General features: G+C 45.8%; 1 protein-coding gene across 14 annotated transcripts in view; it reads right to left on the reverse strand.

Moving 5' to 3' along the window:
• sox5 (SRY-box transcription factor 5) overlaps positions 1 to 25,000 on the reverse strand; it is a 174,931-nt gene that overhangs the window by 70,778 nt on the left and 79,153 nt on the right. For all 14 annotated transcript variants that reach the window (XM_071332835.1, XM_071332839.1, XM_071332832.1 and 11 more), the window contains exons 2-3: positions 18,797 to 18,998; positions 10,375 to 10,570 (exon numbers count right to left, since the gene is read on the reverse strand). In XM_071332835.1, coding sequence (XP_071188936.1) covers positions 10,375 to 10,570; positions 18,797 to 18,997 — 397 coding nt within the window. In that variant the 5' untranslated portion in view covers position 18,998. The remainder of the gene's footprint in view (positions 1 to 10,374; positions 10,571 to 18,796; positions 18,999 to 25,000) is intronic.

A 25,000-nucleotide genomic window follows, 5' to 3' on the forward strand; every position in this document is an offset into this window, starting at 1 on the left:
GAGAGAAAGAGGGAGAAAGAAGGGAGAAGAGAGAAGGGGAGGGGTAAAAGTGAAGAGGTTAAAAAGGTTCCACGTCTGACTGTTCCTCTGAATACTGGCTGCTGGGGAAATCAACGCCACAGAGACACATCCTTCTATGTACATATTCACACGGGCTAACCCTAACCCTAGACTTATTAACGAAACTGAAATGATTTAAACACACACTCATATTCTATTGCGCTGTATCCCGTACATATCATTTCCAAACTCATTGATACCTGTATCACAGACAGGAAGAGAGGTGTAGGAGAGAAATTGCTTTGTTTACATGACAATAGGCTGGGAAGAGACAGAGAGAGAATCAGTGTGTGTGTGTATGTACGCGTGTGCGCGTGTGTACGTGTGTGTGTGTGTGTGTGTGTGTGTGTGTGTGTGTGTGTGTGTGTGTGTGTGTGTGTGTGTGTGTGTGTGTGTGTGTGTGTGTGTGTGTGTGTGTGTGGACGTGTGTGTGTGTGTGGACGTGTGTGTGTGGACAAGAATAGTGTGCATGTGTGTGTGTGTGTGCATGTGTGTGTCTCATTTTCTGTGTGTGTAGCACCGAAGAAAACTGGCAGCCGGTGACAGCTCCAGCCCAAAATGACTAGCATCTGGAGGTGACAGTTGTTCTAACAGCTGAGCTGACAGGATTAATCCAAATGCACTGAAATCAAAAGTGGAGAACACCTGTTCACTGTTCCCGGGCTCTAGGGGGGAGGCAGGGGGGGAGGAGGGGTGTTGGAGAGGGGTAGGGCTCTATGCCAGAATGAGAGTCTCACCACTTTTTAATTCCTTGGAGCAGAGAGAAGAGTAAAGATGAGGTAGGGCGGGAGGCATAGGGGGGAGGGGGGCTAAGGGGGGAGGAGGGAGGAAAGGGGGTATGGAGGAGGGATTTGAGATTGAGGCACAGGAGCGAGGGAGGCATTGGGGAGTACGGGAGAGAGAAAGGGAGGTAGAAAGAGAATGGAGAGATGACGGACTAAGGGAGAGAAGGTTAGGGGGAGACCAAAGAGGGAGGGGCGGGAGAGAGAAGGGGAGTTTGAGTGAGAGAGAGGAGAAGGGAAAAAACGGGGGAAAAACAGAAGAGAGAGGGGGGACAATAAGGGAGGAGGTGTGTGTGTGTGGGGGGGGGGGGGGGGGGGCAGAGCAGGGGAATGAGAGGGGTGGTCTCCGGCCTCTGCGGTGGCAGGCGCTGCCTGGCTTGTCTGAGAACATCTGGCTCAAATCACAGTTCCTTCACTAGTGGAGCGAAGGTCCTGACCCCTCAGGCTGCTTCACAGACACACCACTTCATCTAATCTACCCGCCCCCGTTACACCCCCCCCCCATCCCCATGCCGGCCCCTCAGCTCCCACCAGGCAGACAAGGTTAATCAATATAGTCTCTCTGGGTTCAAAGAGACAACTGACTGACTGGCTGAGCAACAGAGAGACACACAGTCAGACAGATCCCCAGCCTTATATACTGCTCAGTACAGAGAAACACACCATTACTCATATAGATCTGTGTCAGGCACATCTAAATCACATGCAGCAGGTCGGGAGGTAAAACCTTACAGCTTTTAGAGCTGTACAAGTCTGTTATTTACGTGAGGCTAGTCTACACTTTGTTTGGGACAGTTGTTTTATTGAGACAATTAATATCCTTTGAAAGCTTACGTGAAAGCTCCTTGCGTGCATGTGTGTGTGTGTGTGTGTGTGTGTGTGTGTGTGTGTGTGTGTGTGTGTGTGTGTGTGTGTGTGTGTGTGTGTGTGACTGTCTGTCTGTGTGAAAAGCGGAAGGGAGGGGGGTTGAGGAGGGAGTGATTATGCTGATTGCTGGCATGTGTAGGGTGGTTAGTGACCCTTCAGAGTGGTGCATCGTGGGAGAACGGTTGGTGTTAGTTCCAGGTTAGTAAATAATATAATGACGGTATTTACCCTGGTTTTACCCCTGTCCACACATACGTACAGTACGTATATGATGTTAAACACATCTCATGCTCTAACCCAAGGCTTATATCCCTTTCAGATAAATATCCAGCTTCAAATCTAGGCTCGCTATAGTGTGCGTAGGTTCAGGCTACGCGGCCTGAATGTGAAGGAAGTTTGTAAACAGATTGTACCATTTGATCAGAGGCCTATGTGGATTAGTGGAAATGAGGCATATTTTTCCTTCTGTCAAGCGCCCAACGTACAGAGACACACGGGCAGTTAAAGACGAAGCGACAGGCTTACGTACCAGTGTAGAGACATGCAAATTGCCAGAGGCAAAGGCCTAAAGGAGATACAATGGCAGAACTGACACTTACAGGGAGTTGATGGAGAGGAGCAGTTACATGTTTAACTGTTATGTTGTGTTGGATTATTTGCTTATGCTTTACTGCCTTTACTTATTAAAATATCTGCATCAGAGTTCCACCCGTATCACGTTTCAGGTAACAAGCCGTATTTGTGTGTGCAGCACGAATCCAGTCTTTCATTCATACGTGCGACAAGCAGAGCCCTTCCTTGGATAGTACAGTGACCCTGTAATGCAAAAGTTTCAAAAAGCTCTTTGTCAGTGTGAGCTAATGTTGATGTGTTCCACGTTACGAAACGGGAATATAATCAACGTTTTAATTTTGGTGTCGGTGGCTACAAGGGTTTTTAAATGCTTCAATGTTGCATATTCATGAGATATTACATTCCATTATTTAGCGTTAACGTCCAAATGTCCGCATTTAGTCCAACTGACATTAGTATGTTAATAGATACGGTTGTCGTCTGAAAATTTGCATACGGATTAAACTACGATAGAATATAAAAGGTTTGGATATTTTATCTAAATTTGAACATCCCAAAAAATAATACAAAAATGTGTATTTTTGTGTTGCTAGTGTTTGTGTGAATGTGTTGGTACTGTGTGTGTGTAATGTGTATGTAATGTGTGTGTGCGTGCGCACGTTCATTACATTTACTAACTTTCAATACAAAGTTATAAAAGCTCCAACATTGAGGGAATAGCTCCTGTTTTCATCCATATAGTTAACTTAACCTAATGTCACATCCATTGACAAACGCTTCTATATTATACACACATTCCTCTGCCATCCGTAAAGAACACGTCCGTGCAGATTGACTCTGTAAAAAGAGTCCACGGTAATGTATGGATTGTTGAGCTATAGCTCCGCTCTAGAACACAGAACACACTGCCTGTCTGCCACTTCACGGGAACATTCCAAGATTCCATTTCATGAATCTCAATGACATTGGCTCTACACTGGACCTTTGGAGCTGTCTCACAGAGACTCTGAGAGGTCTGGGCTCTGACTAGATGACAGGGCTATGGAACAGAACAGAACAGTCACTCCCGGGTCGGCATTAGCAGCGCGGCACAACGCGCTCACAATGCTCCGGCTATGGAAACCCTGTCTGATTCATGAACTCCGGGCTTTTGTGGCCGTCCTAATGGCACGCCGGGAGGGCAACAACACAACGCTACGCACACGCAGTAACACAAAGACAGCCGGCCCAGCTTTTCCCATCCAGGGCTGTTCACTAGGAACAGAAAGACCACGGGACCGCTCTATAAGCCCCTTTTATAAGCCATGTAGAGCACAATAGCTAGGGCACCGCTTTTCCCATCCACACACATACTATTCACTTCTTAATATCGCTCATCTGGGCTGAGAGAAAACATTTAAAGGGGAGGGTTTCATCTCCGTTGATTGTCTTGTGCAAGCCTGGGGTAGAGAATACAAAGTGAAAAGCAGACGAAAACAATTCGATAAAAAGTGACTTGAATGTGCCTTTCATAGGAAGGAACAATGGCCGCCTCACAATAGGCCTCAGGTTCTTCTCGAGTCTTCCAGCCTGGTTCTCATGCCACAAAGAAAATAGATTGACTTGAGTTCGGTAGCTGGAATACAATAAATATCCGACCATGTTCGCCTTGGTAAAAGAGAAAGAGACTTGTGCTTTCCTCCAGTTCCAGGAAGAATTCTTAACACGAGTGTCAGGATAAGACGAAGCAACAAGGAACGGGTTGGGCTGTCTGAACAACGTGATACTGTTAATAAACTGCTATGGTGGTGTGAATACTTAGAAGAGTTTAACAAAACACAACATTAACCCTGTTTCTGTTCTCTCCTCCCTCTCCTCTCTCCTCCTCTCCTCCCTTCCTTCTGTTCTCTCCTCCCTCTCCTCTCTCCTCCTCGTCCCTTCCTTCTGTTCTCTCCTCCCTCTCCTCTCTCCTCCCTTCCTTCTGTTCTCTTCTCCCTCTCTTCTCTCCTCCTCTCCTCCCTTCCTTCTGTTCTCTCCTCCCTCTCCTCTCTCCTCCTCTCCTCCCTTCCTTCTGTTCTCTCCTCCCTCTCCACCCTCCTCCTCTCCTCCCGTCCTTCTCTAATTGGAGATGTAGAGACATTTCTCTCTCTTTACAGGGTCGTAAAACAGTATTATTCAACCTCTCCTCCTTCACTGTTTCACTCACTCGTTTTTTCCCACAGCAAAAGGGGGATCATCATGAACAATGCAACAATCTGCACTTAATGCTAATTTATACAACTAACTAATTACTACCAACTGGTGGAAATCACATATGGAGGTTCCCTCTCTCCCACGCTAGGGCTGTGAACTCAACGGTGTGTGTGCGTGTGTACATGCATGAGTGTGTGTGTGCAAGCGTGCATGCGTGCGTATGTGTGTGTGTGTGTGTGTTGGACACTTTGAGACAGCATAGGGGCCTGTGGAGGATTAGCTAGCCCAGGGGATTGACAGACAGATAAAGAGAGACAGAGAGAGAGCGAGAGAGAGAGAGAGAGAGAGAGAGTCTGCTGGGCTCCCTCAAGTTCTCAAGGCCCCTTTCTTTCATTTTCTTTTCTATCTCCTCCTTTCTTGTTCTCTTCTTCTTCATCGGGGAATGTATCCGCCCTTCCTATTGTCCGCCATTCAAGTGTATGGATGCGTGAGTGAGCTCCTACCAGTGTGTGCTAGTGTGGCACAATGGCCCTGGCTAAGTGCTGTGCTATAAAATGCCCCACTGGCTCTAAAAGCGAGCTGGAGTTTTTTTGTTCGTCACCATGAAAATAAATGTGCTCTGTGACATACGTTAGTGATTGACATTTTAGGTAGGGAGACACATGCTGCCAGCGGAGAGCCTTCTACGTGTGTGTGTGTGTGTGTGTGTGTGTGTGTGTGTGTGTGTGTGTGTGTGTGTGTGTGTGTGTGTGTGTGTGTGTGTGTGTGTGTGTGTGTGTGTGTGTGTGTGTGTGTGTGTGTGTGTTTCGGGCGTCTGCGTACGTACGTACGTGTGTTTGTGCGCACATAAGTCACAGCCCCCTCGGCAGTAAAAACAGCCCATTCCCCCTGACCCCTAGCTCTGTCTACAACCCCACAGATCATAAAGCTGCCGTTACACCTGACCTGGGACCTGCCCTTAAGACATCCTGGATGGCCTGAACCCAGAGCAGCACCATGAGAGAGGCTCCTTACTTCCTCTCTGAAAAGTATGGTTTCAGCATCTGACTACAGCTTTACAGTCAACATGTATAATACAGCTTACATAGACAACAGTAGAGATGTATAGCCTACCAGCCTATTCAAACTACCAGTCAAATATCATATTAGTCAATATCAAGCATTCAGAGAGAGGCAAAGGGGGACCAGAGTGGCCCTGACCATGAATTCACCCTGAGCATGACTCAGAGAGGGACAGGAAAGGCAGAAAGACAGAGAGGGAACGAGAGAAGCAGAGTGAGTTGCCAGGGCAGAGAGAGAGAGAAAGAGGGGGAGAAAGAATCAGAGTGAGAAAGGGGGGGGGGTGAGAGAGGAGAGACAGAGAGGAAGGGAGAGAGAGGGGGACTGAGAGGAAGGGGGACAGAGAGAGAGAGGGAGACAAAGAGGAAGGGAGAGAGAGGGGGACTGAGAGGAAGGGGGACAGGTGAGAGAGAGGGAGACAGAGAGGAAGGGAGAGGGGGACTGCGTGGACCGAGGAAGACTGGTGAGTTGCCAGGGCAGAGGCAGTATCACTCTAGGGGCTGAGAGGAACATCTGTGCCCCAAATACTGCAGCTAGTTTCCTCTATGATCTGGTTCTATCTCGCTTGTATTCTCACTCGCTATACAACAGTGGCGTGTGTGCTACCGAAGCGAGGTGTGTGTTACTATAGGTTAAACGTACAGCCCAGTAGAGGGAGGGGAGGGTTAACTTCAGCCAACAGTGAAGTGCCTGTCCCTGGCTCCCTGTGTGTGTGTCTATCCAGCCCCAGTGCTGTCCCTCCTAAGCCCAGACCTGGCCCTCCTCTCACCCCTGCGCCCCCCCGTGCTGCTCTCTGATCTGCTCTCATTATTAGTCCTAATCACACACACATTCACTCCAGCACGGAATCATACACACACACGCACACGCACACGCCAGCATGATCCCCCATCAACTCCTCTTCACACACTTCCAACTCTCTACTCAACATCTGACACAATTTAAAACCAGCATTATCACGCAGCAGTGTGTGTGTGTGTCTCGGGGGTAACAGGTAGGCAGTATAGGTAGACAGAAGAGGAATGTGTTGTGTGTGAGCGCGGTGTAACATCACAAAGTCGATAAGGGAGCTCTATGGCTAGTCATTTATTAAAGGCCAACAGCGCTATTCCTGCTTGGGTGCTCTCTGGTAGTGGCTCAGCCAGCTGCTCAGTGCTCTCTCTCTCTCTCTCTCACACACACACACACACACACACACACACACACACACACACACACACACACACACACACACACACACACACACACACACACACACACACACACACACACACACACACACACACACACACACACACACACACACACACACAGACAGACACACACACAGACACACACACACAGAGACACAGGGGAGACGAGGCAGTCTGTACTGACCCAGTATCTTACACACACACCAGCGTGTCTTTGTACCACGCCACACATTTATCTAGCCACTAAGTAGAGCAGCACTGGTCACACTGATAAAAACTATGTCTTTGTAACTTCTGCCTCAACCCTGGACCAGTGTGTGTGTGTGTGTGTGTGTGTGTGTGTGTGTGTGTGTGTGTGTGTGTGTGTGTGTGTGTGTGTGTGTGTGTGTGTGTGTGTGTGTGTGTGTGTGTGTGTGTGTGTGTCGAGACACTGGATTTACACAAGGCGAGAGTCTAAGAGAACATGGCTAGTGTCTAGCTCAAGGCCTGGTTATATAAAGCCAGCCTCTCTCTCTCTCCTCTTCTCTTTTCCCCTTTCTAGTCCTGTTTTTAGGGTGTTTGTTGTTTTCTGACCAATTTCATCTCTTTCGTCCTTCTCTCACATCCCTTTCTTCACAGCACATGTGCCTATACCGGGGTGAGTGTGTGTGTGTGTGCACGCCCGCGTCCCTGTGTGTGTGTGCCATTGATCCAGCTGGAGGCAGGCAGTGTGTGAAAGGGGGACTGCAGCAGTATTAATACAGGCCTTTCATAATGATTAAAGCCTTCATTAATGTTTCATCCCAACCTGCCGTTTGCTGCTAATGGGCTTTGTGGAGAACACAACAAAACAATGGGCAGCCGGGAGAGAGGGAGAAAGAAAGAAAGAGAGAGAGAGAGAGGGCTGAGAAGGATGGAATGGATTTTTATATAGTAGGGTCTCTCTTTCTCTCTCTCTCTCGCTCTCTCTCTCTCTGTCTCCACCCTCACTCTTCATCTCCCCCCTTTTCTTTCCTCCCCTCTTTATGCCTTTCTGTTCTGTCTGTTGTGTGTGTGTGTGTGTGTGTGTGTGTGTGTGTGTGTGTGTGTGTGTGTGTGTGTGTGTGTGTGTGTGTGTGTGTGTGTGTGTGTGTGTGTGTGTGTGTGTGTGTGTGTGTGTCTGCTCTCAAGGCGCTGAGGCCTTTTGTTAGGGTGTTTCATTTGAACGGCAACGGTCGGAGAGATAATGGCACTACCCATTCTGATGTGGTACTGTGGCCCTGCTAATGGAGAGTGTGAAGCTACCGCTACTGCTCTCGAACTGTGTGTGTGTGTGTGTGTGTATGTCTCGGTCTGTATCTGTACTGCCTGACTCACAGATATTATTGTGGTTATACTATGGCCAGATCACGGAGTCCTCTTGTACAATAAACCCAATCCAACGACAGAACTCAAAAAGGTTCGCAGCTCCCGCACGGTCTAGCCAACAGCACACATCTCAGAATCTCGGCCAAACAACCCGGTTTATTGCGGGTCTTTTCCACCAAACTCAAAAGAACCTTTTGAAAAAAACTCCACATATCAACTGGAACAACCGTAGAGCTGAATGTAGGCCAACTATAACTGGCAAAACCATACGTCTCTGGGACTCACACAAGCTTGAAAACACACACGCCCCCAGCACTGTTTTCTCACTTGTTGGGCCCTCTGTGAAGTGGAACTGGACTGTGGGGCTCAATGCAGAGCCAAAACGGCCACAGGTAGAATAGTGTATTATTTCAATGGCAGAAGAAAATAACTCCAGTATATTATGGGACTTTGAAGCAGAAATTGGAAAACAAACATTTGTCCTAATAATGGCCCACAGCCACCTATGAAGAAATGCTTAGAGCAAATGATTTTGTACAGGGCCTGTTACACTGACTGGCCTACACACACCTCCATGCAGTGTGGCGGTCTGTTATATGTACTATAAATAACCTGTACTGTACACACACACCTACACACACACCCGCATGCACACACTGCTGGCTTTCTTGTCCTGGCCTCGGCCTGTTTGACTTAGGGATCAACTGTAAAATTGTTGTGTGGCATACTCAAGAGTCTGAGCAAAGTCAAGGTGTCCACACACACGCAGCAGCAGCTGGATACACACACACACACACATAGACACATTTCCACAAAAAAGCCTCTTAAGGATCTCTACAGATCGGTGTCCCCCCTGTGGGACGGTTGAGCTAATGTGCACTTATGCGATTAGCATGAGGTTGCAAGTAACAAGAATATTTCCCAGGACATAGATATATCTGATATTGTCAGAAAGCTTAAATTCTTGTTAATCTAACTGCACTGTCCAATTTACAGTAGCTATTACAGTGAAAGAATACCTTGCTATTGTTTGAGGAGAGTGCACAGTTATGAACTTGAAAAGTTATTAATAAACCAATTAGGCACATTTGGGTAGTCTTGATACAACATTTTGAACAGAAATGCAATGGTTCATTGGATGAGTCTAAAACTTTGCACATACACTGCTGCCATCTAATGGCCAAAATCTAAATTGCGCCTGGGCTGGAATAATACATTATGGCCTTTCTCTTGCATTTCAAATATGATGGTACAAAAGAAATTCAAAAAAACTGTTTTTTTTCCCTTTGTATTATTTTTGACCAGATCTAATGTGTTATATTCTCCTACATTAATTTCACATTTCCACAAACTGCAAAGTGTTTCCTTTCAAATGGTATCAAGAATATGCATATATTTGCTTCAGGTCTTGAGCTACAGGCAGTCAGATTTGGATATGTCATTTTACCCGAAAATTTAAAGAAAGAACACACACGAAAGCACACAGAGAGATCACCTGCTACTAAAGGCTAGAGAGAGAGAGAGAGAGAGAGAGAGAGAGAGAGAGAGAGAGAGAGAGAGAGAGAGAGAGAGAGAGAGAGAGAGAGAGAGAGAGAGAGAGAGAGAGAGAGAGAGAGAGAGAGAGAGAGAGAGAGAGAGAGAGAGAGAGAGAGAAGTAAAAGGCTGATGGTCCCTGTACTATCAGCTGGTAATAAATATGCAAAGTGGTTGTTAGACAATGGCTCTGGACAGCTGATGCTGTCTGCCATCAAACAAAGGGCTGACTCTCTCTGTCACACACACACACACACACACCAACCCACACACATACACCCACACACCCATACACTTACAGAAACACAGACACACACACCCTGTCGCCAGGCAGTTACAAAATGTCTTCGTTAGCATGGAGCAAGAGAGGGAGGGAGACCTGGCACTATCACCTGCTACTAAAGGGTAAAGTGAGAGAGAAAACGAAAGAGAGAGTAAGAGAGAAAGAAACATAGAGAGAGAGTGAAAGAGAGAAAGATAGAAATTGAGAGAGAGATAGAGACAGAGAGAGAAAGAAAGTGATAGGGCATGTGTGAGTGTGTGTGTGTGTGTGTGTACAGTACAGGTTATTTTAGTATTTTGGAACTTTTGTAAGTGTAATGTTTACTGTGCATTTATATTGTTTATTTCACTAAGTGTTTATTATCTATTTCACTTGCTTTGGCAATGCAAACATATGTTTCCCATGCCAATAAGGCCCTTGAATTGAAATTGAGCGAGAGAGAGAGAGTGATAGAGAGCGATAGAGAGTGATAGGGAGAAAAGAGAAAGCGATACAGAGCAGTACATCTTTGTACATGGTGACTGACCTTCTGGTTCGTTTTTGATGAGCTCCTCCATTTTCCTCTGTTTCAGTGTGTCCACCACGTCAGCCAGGCTGCCCTTACGTCTCTCTGGGGTCCCCAGCGCTGCGGCCCCTGAACCACCCTCCTCCACCTGCTGCTTACTGCCTGGAGAGGTAGAGGAGTTGTGCTGGGGGTAGGGGCTCAGAGACCAACCCTGGTCCTGCAGAGAGAAAGAGAGAGAGAGAGAGATAGGGGAGAGGAAGTATGAGTACTTGTCTTAAAGGCCTAGTGCATTCAAAAACATGATTTTCTTATATATATTTCCACACTATGAGGGATGGAATAATACTGTGAAATTGTGAAAATTATGATATGCCCTTTCAGTGTAAGATTTCGCCTGCTTGGTGACATCACCAGGCGGTTAATTAGTTTATAGACCAATAAGAAATATAGTTCCAAACCTCTCTGCCAATAACAGCTAGTTTTCTGTTTCCCCCTCCCCACTCAGGCCACTCCCAGACAGGCCTAGCAAAATCCTTGCTTGAGAAGTTCTTTGCTTAGAAGCTATTTTTGTTTATTTTTGAACATTTTAATTGAAATCATTCACACTAAGGTAGTTAATTGTTCCCCAGAAATGATTTGATATTGAGATAAAAATGGCTGAGTTGGACATTTAATAATATTCCATTAATTAGAGTTTGAATTCAGCTTATTGCTGATGTTTGTGGCAAAACCAGTATCTCAAACTCACTCACAGAACAGCCACAGAGAGGAAGAGAGGAGACTGAGAGAAAGGGGAGAAGTAGAGAAGTATAGGGGGATGAGGAAAGGAGAAGAGAGAAGAGAGAGAAAGGGAAGAGAGTAGGAAGAAAGGAAATCCAGACAAGATTAAAATGTAAAACTCAGAGATCCGAACGGAGGAGAGGAAGACTACAGTAACTGGCATCCTCCCTCTCATTATCCCTCGTTCTCTCCTTCTTTTAGCTGGCTGTGCTACACTTTCATCGGTGGCCAGCCATCTTAAGTTAGGGCACTCACTATCTGTTGGATCCTAAGGAATCTGCATGCCACTGACTTGGAGGTGGTTAACAGAGGAAAGACATAAAACAGAAATGATTTCACTCAGGCTGTTGGGAGAGAGCTACTGTAATGTCTTTCAAAGACTAAACCGTTTCACTTTGAAAGAGATCCAATAAGCATTCCTGCTCGTCCAAATGTCTCACTTGCAAGTTTTCTCCGTGAAAGAGCTGATTTGTGACAATAAACTTAAGTTGCATCGCCATCACAGAAATGTACAGAAAACGTTCACAGAACAACCAGAAACAGTAAGTTTTACATCAAAGAACATCCTGGAATCATAACCTTTGATATACCAACTCCACTGTCCTGTCAAGAGATTTTGCGGGGTCTCAACTAAATGAACTGTGACAATGTGGTGACGACCTTGTCATGATCAGCTTTGTGACTGCACGCACACTTCAGCTGCCAACTTTATTAACAAGCAGACACACACTTACACTACATCACACTGCACGCACGCACGGACACACACACCCACAACACAACACACTAAAACAGGTGGTATGAGATAATAGGAACAGATTAGTCAAAGATGAACCCTGATTTACAGATGGACGATTGACCTTGTCTGCAAATACCTGACTTGTTTTGTAATTAAACTTTACAAAAGATCTCCCTGCTCTGGCTTTTTCCAGAGAGAAGAGTTTAGATGCTTAGGGCAGCAACACCCGCTGTGTGTGTGTGTGTGTGTGTGTGTGTGTGTGTGTGTGTGTGTGTGTGTGTGTGTGTGTGTGTGTGTGTGTGTGTGTGTGTGTGTGTGTGTGTGTGTGTGTGTGTGTGTGTGTGTGTGTGTGTGTGTGTGGCAGACAATGAGCTTATCCCAAGGAAAAGACAGAGGCCTGGGAATGCTTGGCCTAACTCACACCTTTAGGAGGTACGCCAGTGTTTTACACTCCCAAGTGGCACAGCGGTCTAAGGCACTGCATCTCAGTGCTAGAGGCGTCACTACAGACCCTGGTTCGATTCCAGGCTGTATCACAACCGGCCGTGATCCTATAGGGCGTCGTCCGGGTTAGAGTTTGACCGGGGTAAGCCGTCATTGTAAATAAGAATTTGTTCCTAACTGACTTGCCTAGTTAAAGAAAATAAACACGCATGCACACACACATACCCTGATATCGGTATCACGTTGTAAATGATATCTCTACATGCCTGTGAGCTTTTATTGAGCAGATGAGGTACTAATACTGAACTGGTTTCCTGATGGAGGTACAGTAGTTTCCTCGTTAATATCGCTGCCACATACCGTAACTGTCTCTATGAACTGTACCATCCTCGACAGATCCATCAGCAGTCTGAAGTCAGTTGGTTTCACCTTGTGATATTAATACGGCTTTCATTGTCAACGAACCGGCACGTTATAGCAGAGAGACGAGCAAAGTCCAGAAGGGAACAGATTCTCACCTGGGAAAGTGCTGTCACTTTCCGTGACTCCTCCTAGAGACTGTGTACATGTACACTCACTCACACCACTCCCAGAGAGGAAGTCAACACATTCAATAATTCACTCACAAATGGGTTTTAGGGACGTGAATGAACGCTAGCGGATAGCCAAAGCAATAAGTGAGATTCAATAGGTGAGATGTGTCACCAGGTTCCGTGGTCACGGTACAGTATAATAGTGGTGGTTCTGTGTTTTTGGCTCATGATCTCCCCGTTTCTAATGAGGTGGCCAGCTAGTCTGCTGATCACCGAAGGCTACAGAACTGTTAACTCTTCCCTTCATCTTTCTCTCTCTCTCTTCTATCTCTCTTTCCCCCCTACCGCTCTCTCTCTCTCTCTCTCTCTCTCTCTCTCTCTCTCTCTCTCTCTCTCTCTCTCTCTCTCTCTCTCTCTCTCTCTCTCTCTCTCTCTCTCTCTCTCTCTCTCTCTCTCTCTCTCTCTCGCTCGCTCTCTCAATTCAATTTCAATTCAATGGGCTTTATTTGCATAGGAAACATATGTTTACATTGCCAAAGGAAGTGAAATAGATAATAAACAAAAGTGAAATAAGCAATCAAAAAATTAACAGTAATTAACTAGAGACATTTCAAATGTCATATTATGACTACAGTATATACAGTGTTGTAACGATGGGCAAATAGTTAAAGTACAAAAAGGAAAATAAATTAACATAAATATGGGTTGTATTTACAATTGTGTTTGTTCTCTCTCGCTCTCTCTCTCGGCTGACACTGGAGCATGCTTACTGTGTGCTGGTAAACCGTCGGGGGGGGGGGGTATAGGTGTGGGGCGTCAGGGGGGTTCTGTGTGCAGTGGATGAGGGGGGGCTTGGGTTGAACTTTTTAGAACTGTTACAGTGATGTGATAACACAGTCTCTCCATCCTTCCCTCCTAGGATAAGGGAAGTCACATGAGAACCTTATTGATGAGACCAGAAACAGCCAAAGAGGGAGAGAAGAGAGAGAGAGCGAGAGGCTGAAAGAGAGAGGAAGAAATAAAAAGAAAGAGAGAGAGAGAGAGAGAAAGAGAGAGAGAGAGAGAGAGAGAGAGAGAGAGAGAGAGAGAGAGAGAGAGAGAGAGAGAGAGAGAGAGAGAGAGAGAGAGAGAGAGAGAGAGAGAGAGAGAGAGAGAGAGAGAGAGAGAGAGGAGAATGGCAGAGGTTTTCCATCGGTTGTGACTGGATCTGCACACATTAGTGAAGCATGGCATCTCCACCAGCCCAGTCACACCTGTCACATCCCATTAATTTAATCCACCGCATACTTAGCAAAGCAGCACTCTTTATTTCTAGAAAAGATGTCTTGAAAAGAAAAACAAAACAGAAAAGAGAGCGTGGTGGAGTACGCTCGGATCTCTTTTCCTCCCTTCTTCAAATCGGCACGCGTCATCTTGAGACGGCCACAACGAGGGTCATTTCTTAATCAAAGAGAATTAATACAACATGATTCCTCCTCAAAGTCGGCTACATTTGGACTGTCACCCACATAGCAGCAACTTAAATGGCGTATATTCTCCCTCCATATTATAATCCACACGCCATGCAACATATTTACTCATGCTATTCAAGTAGCCTGCAGAAGATTACAACAAACAGCAAGTCCAACTCAGGAATCAGCCTGACAACCTGTCATACAGAGACCTGATTGTATTTGTGTGTGTGGGTGTGTGTGGGTGTGTGTGTGTGTGTGTGTGTGTGTGTGTGTGTGTGTGTGTGTGTGTGTGTGTGTGTGTGTGTGTGTGTGTGTGTGTGTGTGTGTGTGTGTGTGTGTGTGTGTGTGTGTGTGTGTGTGTGTGTGTGTGTGTGCGCACGCTAGAGAGAGCATATTTTTAATAATATAAATGTATTTATACATACTGTAAATGTTAGTCTCTGTCTTTAAAGAAGAGAACGCATATTTGTCTGTGTCCGTGTGTGTCTATGTGTGTATGCATGTCTGTGTATGCTTGGGTGGTGTTTAAGTATGTTTGTGTGAGTGCCAGTATGTTTGTAGCATGCGCCAGTGAGTGTGAGTCTATGTATTTGATGTGGCAGGCTGACAGTGTGGGTGGTTCTGCTGCCTTTAGTTTGCAGATGTCAATTCTCTTCCGAACGGCTGTAACAAAGTGAAACTGCGCCTCTCTCCTTCTCTCCCTCTCCGTCTTGCTCTCGTTCTCTCTCTCCGTTCTTTATCCCTTTAGTGCCTCTGCATGGGAACAGAATTAAACAACTTTTGTCTTCTTAAGCTCATCTGTGAGGAGAGGCAGATTTAAACACACTTAACTCTTGCCAAAAAAATGCAAAATGCTATTTTTTCCATCCGCCAGCACAGATGCTCATGTTCCCTCTCTCTTTTTATTCCTCCGTCTTCCTCTTCCCTCCTTCATTCTCTCCGTTGCCCTCCAGGAGAAACCTACCCATTTACCTTAGAGGGTCTCTGTTTCTTTCTTTTTCTCTCTCTGTTTCTGTCCCTCTCTCGCTCTGTCCCTCTGTCTTTCCCTTTCCCTCTATCTTCCTCTCTCTGGGTACATCTGAGCACACACACCCCTCCACCCTGTGTGGGTTTGAAGCAGAGCAGAGCAACACTAACAGTAGCAATTGAGGGGGTGCAATTCCCTGCCATGTCTCCATGTTGGGAAGGTGTATGTGTTTAATGTGTGGTGCCGTGGTGTCGACAATTAAGGCATGGCCAATCTGGCAGTGGGAGTCACAGGAGGCACCTGAAGCACACACTCACTCACACACACACACACACACACACACACACACACACACACACACACACACACACACACACACACACACACACACACACACACACACACACACACACACACACACACACACACACACAGGCTAGAGGGATGTAAGTGCTCGCTCCTGGAGGTGACACTGACACCTACTCACTGGTCTTAAGCCAGCGCTGCCACACACACACACGCACGCACGCACGCGAGCACGCAAGCACACACACACACACACACACACACACACACACACACACACACACACACACACACACACACACACACACACACACACACACACACACACACACACACACACACACACACACACACACACACTGCTCAAACAATCCCAATCCCTTTAGCGCGGGGCTAAACACACACCTCGTCTGCTCTCTGACTCTGAGCCTGCTGTGGCATCCACACCCACCGGTTGGCCCACTCACAGCCTAACCCTACCCCGCACTCCTTACCCCACCTCCCATCTTATCTCAGCTTGGAGGACAAATACTCACCCCTACAAAGACCATCCCATCCGCACACTGTAGTAAACACGTGTTCATATTTAATCTAATAATGTATATTTTACAATTTCACAATAATAATCATAACTTAAAAAAAAAAATTATATTAAAATGCAATAATAATAATAATACTCCTATGATCTATTTTGTTTTTAAATCATTGCACAAAATGGTCGAGATATTCCAGTTAAATTTACCTAAACAGAAATGCGCAGCTTTATTTTGTATATTTTAAATAACAGTTTATTAAATGCATGCCAATATTTTTTAAGAGGCCCTTAATTGTCTACAAGCAAGCATGTGTTTATTCATTATGACAGCACTGGCAGGAGAAACTAAGTGTGACCACTGCGTTTGGTTTAAGTGCTTGGTGTGCTGCTTCAAATCTGTCAAAATTCATACGAAAAAAATCGAATCGAAGGCACGCGGCGCCTGGAGAATTTGGACCTGAAATAAGCAGATGAATATTGTTGTTGTTGCTGTTTTTTTGTTTCTTGAGCGCGCGGCAGGACCTTATTAAACGAACAAAAGATACAGTAATTAATACCTATCCATTAATACCTACCTGTCTGTGAAACCCTTCCCGCGCTAACACAATTCAACTGTTTGACTCAGGGGAAGAAGTGGAGAAAGAAAGAAAGGATAAATGAGCACCTTCATTTACTTCTACAAACACACATGAGGGGGGAAAAAAGTTTTCGTTTTTTTAACTGCACCTCCTCTCCTCTCCTCTCAACTCGGAGTGGCAGCTTGGAGAGATGAAGAGGTCAGTGTGTTGAGGAGCGCGCCTCGCTGCCGTGTTAATTTACCATGACAAGATAAAGCGCGGTAATCTCCTGGCGGATGCTGCCTCTACAGCCGCCACTACCCGGCGACGAGCGCAGTCCATTTCCTCTCCCATATCACTTTATACAATTGCCGTGACAAAGCCCCTCCGAGTCGCGCGGTGTAAAGCTCTCTCTCTCAACTCTTCTGCCAGTCAGCGCAGAGCGGATTGAGAGGGTAAAGCCGTAGCAAAACTTAACATCTTACAAATGCCAAGCCTTGCCGTTTGCGCTAAATCCACCCTGTCCAGGAGACGGCTCGGTCGCGCTTTAATAATCCACATCAAATATTATGCGGGCGCACCCCTCCTTCTTCTCCTTTTTACTGTTTCTGGTGTCAGTCAACCAACTGGCTCAAGTCGCATCTCATGTATAGTGGAATTTATAGTGTTGAAAAACGTACGGAATTTTGAGATTATATTTGTAGCATAGGCCTAAGTAATAATAATAATAATAATAAAAGGACATATAATTATACTTTAATTATTCATTAATACGTGATTCATCACACTTAAAACAATAATCATTACTAAACGTTTTCACACTTCAAACCAATGCCTGATCTAATGTCTCAGTTTAAAAAGACCTCCCACTATTATCTTAACATTACAAAGGTTATGACCTGTAGTCTCCCAAACATCAGGTCCAATACCTACTGTCAACAGCATGCCATGACAACGTCTATCTTCCTGGTGGGCAGTAGCGGTTCTGGGGGGGGGGGGGGCAGTGCCCCTGTGACAACAAATTTGGACCCCCTTGTGGCCCCCCTAAATGTGGAGTATGAAATAATTTTTACATAACACATTTTTTCTTTTTTTACATCCATTATTAGACAGTGGAAACGATGATGATTATGAACATGATCTTTTGCCTACTAATGCCTGCAATGCAGTGAAGAAAACGATGACAACAATAACGTCTAATGTAACTGGCCCCTCTAACAGTTCAACTGGCCCCAGCTTGGCCCCCCATGTTGAAATGGTCTAGAACCGCCACTGCTGGTGGGAGAGAAAGAAAGAGGACTTTGGTTTACAGTCAGTGACTGTTGTGTGACAGGCAGCAGAGTCCAGTCTGATGTGCAATCAGCAGGTTAATTACAGAATTAGCTTACCATTACGGTCCTTAAGCACCCTTTCATTGTTTTACAGCCAGAGTCTCACAACATTTACTGTGTGGTGGTTTATCAGCAGTACAGGGGAAGGTCTGAAGACAGTGTGCTGCTGCTAGCCAGCTGCTCTTCAGGTGTGGCTCAACGTGAGGCTAACGTGAGGGAAACTATGAGGGTTACTGAGGCTACGCGCACGCACACACACACACACACACACACACACACACACCTATACAGTATACATCACACACACCTATACATCCCAATGATTATATGCATTTACTGTCACCACACACAGTCACCCTTTTCCCAGCAGAACATGACTCACTGACATGGCTCACACTGACAGTCACACATGTACCACGTCTCCATGCCTCGCCGTCTCCATGCCTCGCTACAGCACAGACACGGGCTTTCACACTAAAACAAAAAGGAAACGCGATTCACACCATAAAAGCACTCTCGAGCATCTTTTGTGTCCAGTTTTTCCCCAATATTATTTCCTCTGTTGGAAGTATGTCTTACTTCAAAACCGGATGCCATAAATACAACTCTCTGTAATTACAGTCTAATGAAGGATAAATGAGGATAAACTGATCCTAGACCTGTCCTTAAGTGCCAACTTCCACCTCAACAGCGTGGCAGGATTTAAACTCCAGACGACCAATAAGAAGAGTCGAAACAAAGCCAAGTAGCCAATAAGAGCAGTTATATGATATGAAGACAACGAGGGGTTGTTTTACCATGGCACTGTGCAGGGTGGGGGGGCTGTCCAGGGGGCGGGGCGAGCGGGGGGACACCTTGCTGCAGTAGGGCGTCAGGGGGAGGTGCATGACAGCCTGTCCATCATCTCTCTCTTCCTCTTCCAGTCTCTGTCTGCTGGTTGCCATGACTACCTCTCCATCTGTCCCCCCATATGGAGAGATTGGTCGCTTGGAAGACATCCTGGAAAAAACAGAGCGAGAGGAAGAAGAGAGAGAGAGAGGGGGAGAGTGAGTATGAAACATTCAGGGATGTAATATGAGCTGTGGGTGACAGTGGGAGAAACACTAGTCTTTGATTCATTTCAATAGTTATATTTATAGAAAAAGTTCATCATTATTAATTCCCCAATGGCCCGCTCTCTGTGTCTCTCTCTCTCTCTCTCTCTCTCTCCCTCTCCCTCTCCCTCAGCAGATAATACCCACTGTAATAATATACAGTAAATCATCTACATCCGCTAGTCAGAGGAAAAGCTCTTTAGACCTTCAAACACAATCACATCCATGTTTACCATCAGGTCCTTTCAACACACACACACACACACACACACACACACACACACACACACACACACACACACACACACACACACACACACACACACACACACACACACACACACACACACACACACACACACACACACACACACACACACACACGGTACGCAATAACCCATTACTGAAAATGGAGCCAGGTTGGGCTGACATTTTATGACAAATGGCCGAGGCCTGGCACAGGCCCTTTCACGCCAGGAGCACGCTGACAGTGATGTGTATGAAAACCTCGTACCTGACAATACCAGTGAATATAACAAACATAGAGGCTGTGCATTTGTTACTTTGCCTTTTGTTTCCCATTGAAAGCAGAGGGAGGGGAAGAACAGTGGCATCTATTAGATGAACTCTCCCCAACATAAATGTGCCTCCGGTGAATAGGGACAAAATGAATATGTTCCAATAATAGAGTTTAATACGGCTGGCAGCGTCTCCCTAAGTGCTTTCAAAGGCTCTCGTTCAGCCTTGAAGTTACTGCTACGATGACCCAGGGTGAGAGGGGGGAGGGAGAGAAGGGGGGGGGGGTGGAGAGAGAGAAGGAGGGAGGAGAATACGAAACACTAATGTATAGGCAGAAAGTCAGACATCCGAGGAGCAACAGGCTTGGAGCATAAGATTCTAAACGGTATTTCTTGCACCGCCACCAACAACCATTCTGTTTGAGAAAAGAGGAGACCAACATGAGAATACGTAAACCTTCTGAGCAGGACTGCTGTCCCTAGAGGTTCAAACAGATGCCAAATGTCTTGAGTGTTCCTTCAAGGAAGTGAGTGGCAGCTGCCAGTAAACTCTCTGTTTTGATTCTACACTGTATTAATGAATAGTCCAGTAATCCAGTCACCTCTGTCTAGTCTGGGGCTGTGTCTGAAATCTGTCTTCCCTACTACTTCCTAAAACGGCATACTGTGTACTAATCGTACTACATACTATTTGCAACGTACTGTTTAGTAAAATCCAATGTGGTAAGCAGCTATACCAAGAATACTTCATCCAATGAGCAATTGCATTGATTTCCGCCATTTGTATATTTTGTTACAGAATGTCACTCTATCTGATTATCAGCTGTTCTCGTTCCTCAATAGTGTGCAGTGAATACTACTAGATGAAAATCCGAAATGAGTGTGACATCCTGGCATTTGAAGCATACAAAATGTCAAAAAATGTCACATACTATAAAACCTTCTATTTTGGCGTACCCAAAATGCCTACTATTTAGAACGTAATTATGGGTATTGGGACACAACCTGTGTGTCTGTTTCAGACTCCTCCCCAACAGTACCAGTGTGGTCCAGAACTACAACACTCCAGTACCGTAACACTGACCTGGAAACAGATTATATCCCCTTTATTTATTGGCTTTCCTTTGGCTTCACGTCTGGTGTTGTTCCTCCACGCAGATCCACTTTCAGACATCATTTATTGCTTATTTGCTTTATGACAAAGACGAAGGCAAACAAGATATAGTGTTTCTCGCTGCTGCAGGGAAGGCCGGAGAAAAACCCACAGCAGTTATGGGACTGCGACTTTAACCACGTGACATGGAGGGGAAGAAAATCACTAAATCTATGGTTCCGTCAATAGTACACATGTATAGTCGTAAATTGCTACATCGTGCTTACACCCATATATATATATAGTCGTCTATCTATATCAATATGCCTATATGCTAACTTGTATATTCTACTATCTGCACATGCCTACTCTAGAATTCTGCACATGCTTTAAACACAGCAGCATCAGTGATGTTGACACATGATTTTAAATGATTCAATGAAAGGACATTTTAAGACTGGTTTTTCCAAAACAACAAGAAAGTGTAGAACTGAAAACAATTGTGATATTTCTAAATATATATCTTTATCATCTGTGAAACGTTGGAAAGTGTGTGTTGAGTTCCTCCAGTGTTTCACACTCTGGGCAGAGAGAGAGGAAGGCCCAGCTGTATCAACTACAGGCCACGCGACGCACACACACGCGCACGCACACGCACACACACACACACACACACACACACACACACACACACACACACACACACACACACACACACACACACACACACACACACACACACACACACACACACACACTGCAGGTCTGTCCTCATCACAGGCTGTTTACTTTACCTCCTTTCACTCTCACACACTGGAGCCTTTTGTTTCTGCTACACACACACACACCGACCCTACACACACACCACTCCGATAAACATAGCCCCTCCTCACACACACACACAACCGCCCTCAGTCCACCCCACCTCAACCAGTCTACCGCACCTCAACTAGACCACCGCCCCTCCACCCATGTCCTGTCCACACCTCTCTGCCCAGCTGCACTCCTCCCACGTCCTCTAGACACCACACAGGACTGGAGTAGTATCCCTGGACACTGATCTAAGGTCAGTTTGTGGTTTTACCGCCTAATAGTTAAGGTTAGCAGCAGGGAGGGTAAGCTGACACTAGATCTGTGTACCCAAGAGCAACTTTTGGGCAGGTCACACACCTCTCAGGAGAACAAGAACCCAGTCTGTTGGATGCTGTGACTCCGGAATATTCCTGAGGTTAGACACAACACCCTCTCACCCCTGCATCCCCCCTCTTTCCTCCCCTCTGCTGTGCCCTCTCTCTTCCCTCCATCTCCCTCTCACCCCTCCATCCTTCCTCCTTTCACAGCTCTCCTCTTGAGCAATAAAATGTCTATTTTCCTCCAAGCCTTTGATGTCTAATTACTATAGAACTCAGCACACCGGGTGAGCAGGTTATAGCAGCTATTTCATTTCAAGTTGGCAGACCTGTCCTGCGCAACGCATGTACAGTAGTGATGTTGAGATTAAAAAGAAGAGCTTTATTAAGTAGATAAATTGGCAGCAAAGCCAGTCTCCAAGGTCATAATTAGCGACCATTAGCATAATTTCGCTCCTTCCTTCTGTGGCGCGAACACAGACAGACATGCCAAACACACCTCCCCTCTCTCCACGGCAGCCGGGAAAATAAAACCAGGCACATACAGACACACCGGGCCGTTTTACGCACACACACACACACACACACACACACACACACACACACACACACACACACACACACACACACACACACACACACACACACACACACACACACACACACACACACACACACACACACACACACACACACACACACACACACACACACACACACGTAAGCGTTCCTGTATGCACACACACCACTGGCCCTCACGGCAAACTGAACATGCAGCGTTGCTCGGCGCGCCAACCATCCAACCAATACATGATGTAAAAACAATCCTTTTAATCAACAGCACGGGCAACACTGGGAAGAGACCTGGACATCTGATGTGTTCAGAGATCACGACTCAGGTGTCCAGCTCTCTACCTTCCTCTCTCAACTGCTGGTTGTGGGCGTTAGTGGGTTCAAAACGTACACGCACGCACGCACGCACACACACACACACACCCTGGCTGAGCGTTAGTGTTAGCTACTAAGCTTAGATTAAAGAACCACTTCCCCTGGACGACTTCATCTCTCTGATGATGACTGAGTGCCACTGTGTTAAGTCCCTCTCATATCACACATGTACATGTACTGTTAAGTCACTAATCGGCCAAATACACTGTCCATTAACTACCCAAGTAGACTGATTGACTGTTAATCTCCATCACAGACTGACTGACCGGTGGTTAACTCACTTAACACCAGCCAGTCCAGCACAAATGACCCACTTCAACGACGACTCACGCTGCACAGAGAGAGAGAGGAACGAGATGACACACACAAATCTAGACACACACATATATACACACACACACACAAACACACACGCTGGGCCCCGTATCTCATCACATCCCAGTAGCGATGTGTTAAATCATTCATATTAAAGCGCTCCGACGGGGGTAAAGATTTGTTTCATGTTTCATGAAGACTGAGTGAGAAACAAAGCAGTCAACTCCTATATGCTAGATGATATTACACACACCTTCAGACTGCTCTCTATCGCTCTCTCTCTCCCCCTCTCTCTGTCTGTCTCTGTCTATCCGTCGCTCTCTCTATCGCTCTCTCTCTCCCCCTCTCTCTGTCTGTCTCTGTCTATCCGTCGCTCTCTCTATCGCTCTCTCTCTCCCCCTCTCTCTGTCTGTCTCTGTCTATCCGTCGCTCTCTCTATCGCTCTCTCTCTCCCCCTCTCTCTGTCTGTCTCTGTCTATCCGTCGCTCTCTCTATCGCTCTCTCTCTCCCCCTCTCTCTGTCTGTCTCTGTCTATCCGTCGCTCTCTCTCTCCCTCACTCTCTCTCTCTCTCTCCTTATCTGTCTCATTTTCTTTCTCTCTCTCTCTCTTGTTCCGTCTCTTTCTCACTTTCTTTCTCTAAGTCACTGTGTTCATCTATCTTTCCCTCTCTTCGTAATAATTCTAACTCTTCTTCGACAGAGATCATAATGTTTCTCTAGAGAATACCACATGAACTGTCTTATGTACACATCCATTATACTCTATTTGAACTGTGATCCTGTATTTCAATTGCTGAATAAACATGCATATTAAACAGATATAAATGAATATTAGAATTTCATATTGGTCAAAGTTAGACTGCTTCAAATAATTTCAACATTACATCAAAATGGGGCTTTAAATCCACATCCCCAAGAGGTAGTGATGTCATCTCTGTGCGATCCTTCCCCTACCACCTGTCAGTCAGGTGAAGGTTAGCTGCGTGTGAATGCGTGTGTGTGTGTGTGTGTGTGTGTGTGAGAGATAACTTTACAGCTGTGTCTGAGGCAAGGGAACAGAACAGCATATCAAACAGAAGTACAGAAAACCTCAGCATTTCCATAGGTACACTGTATAACACCCGAGGAATGAGTTTAAACAAATGTTCCATCAGGTATTGAAATATGGTATCAACCCTCTCTTTCTTTAACTCTCCTTTCGCGTGCTGCTTGTCTTACACTCTGTACACTCTCCCTCCATCCCATTCTTTATCCTCTCTGTCAAGTCTACATCTATTTTTCTGAGATAGCTGTAGTATTGTCTTACTGAGTGATCCTTCTTTACACAATCAGCTGTTTGTCCCCCGCCTCCTCCCCTCCTCCTTCTCCTCCTCCCCTCCTCCTCCTCCTCCCTGTGTCTTGTCTGACTCTTAAGGATATTGCCTAATATCTATTAATAGGCTGTCCTTTCTGTCAGTGGGAACAGTGAGGCTGCAACAGGAGAAAGGGAACACATAAGCTAGTCGACTTAAGGACTCCACACTTCAATGGAGTCAATGATATTTACATTTACATTTTTACATTTAAGTCATTTAGCAGACGCTCTTATCCAGAGCGACTTACAAATTGGTGCATTCACCTTATGATATCCAGTGGAACAACCACTTTACAATAGTGCATCTAACTCTTTTAAGGGGGGGGGGGGTTAGAAGGATTACTTTATCCTATCCTAGGTATTCCTTAAAGAGGTGGGGTTTCAGGTGTTTCCGGAAGGTGGTGATTGACTCTGATGATATATATGATATTCCCTGGTTATTGTGGTGGCTAGTACAGCCATTTCAGCTAGAGGGCTACAAACACACACCAGCCAATCTCCTTGACTTGGTTGTCATTCTATCTACTCAGTTCCAATTACATGCTCAAT

The sequence above is a fragment of the Salvelinus alpinus genome, chromosome 11 (assembly GCF_045679555.1).
Source record: "Salvelinus alpinus chromosome 11, SLU_Salpinus.1, whole genome shotgun sequence".
NCBI lineage: Eukaryota > Metazoa > Chordata > Actinopteri > Salmoniformes > Salmonidae > Salvelinus > Salvelinus alpinus.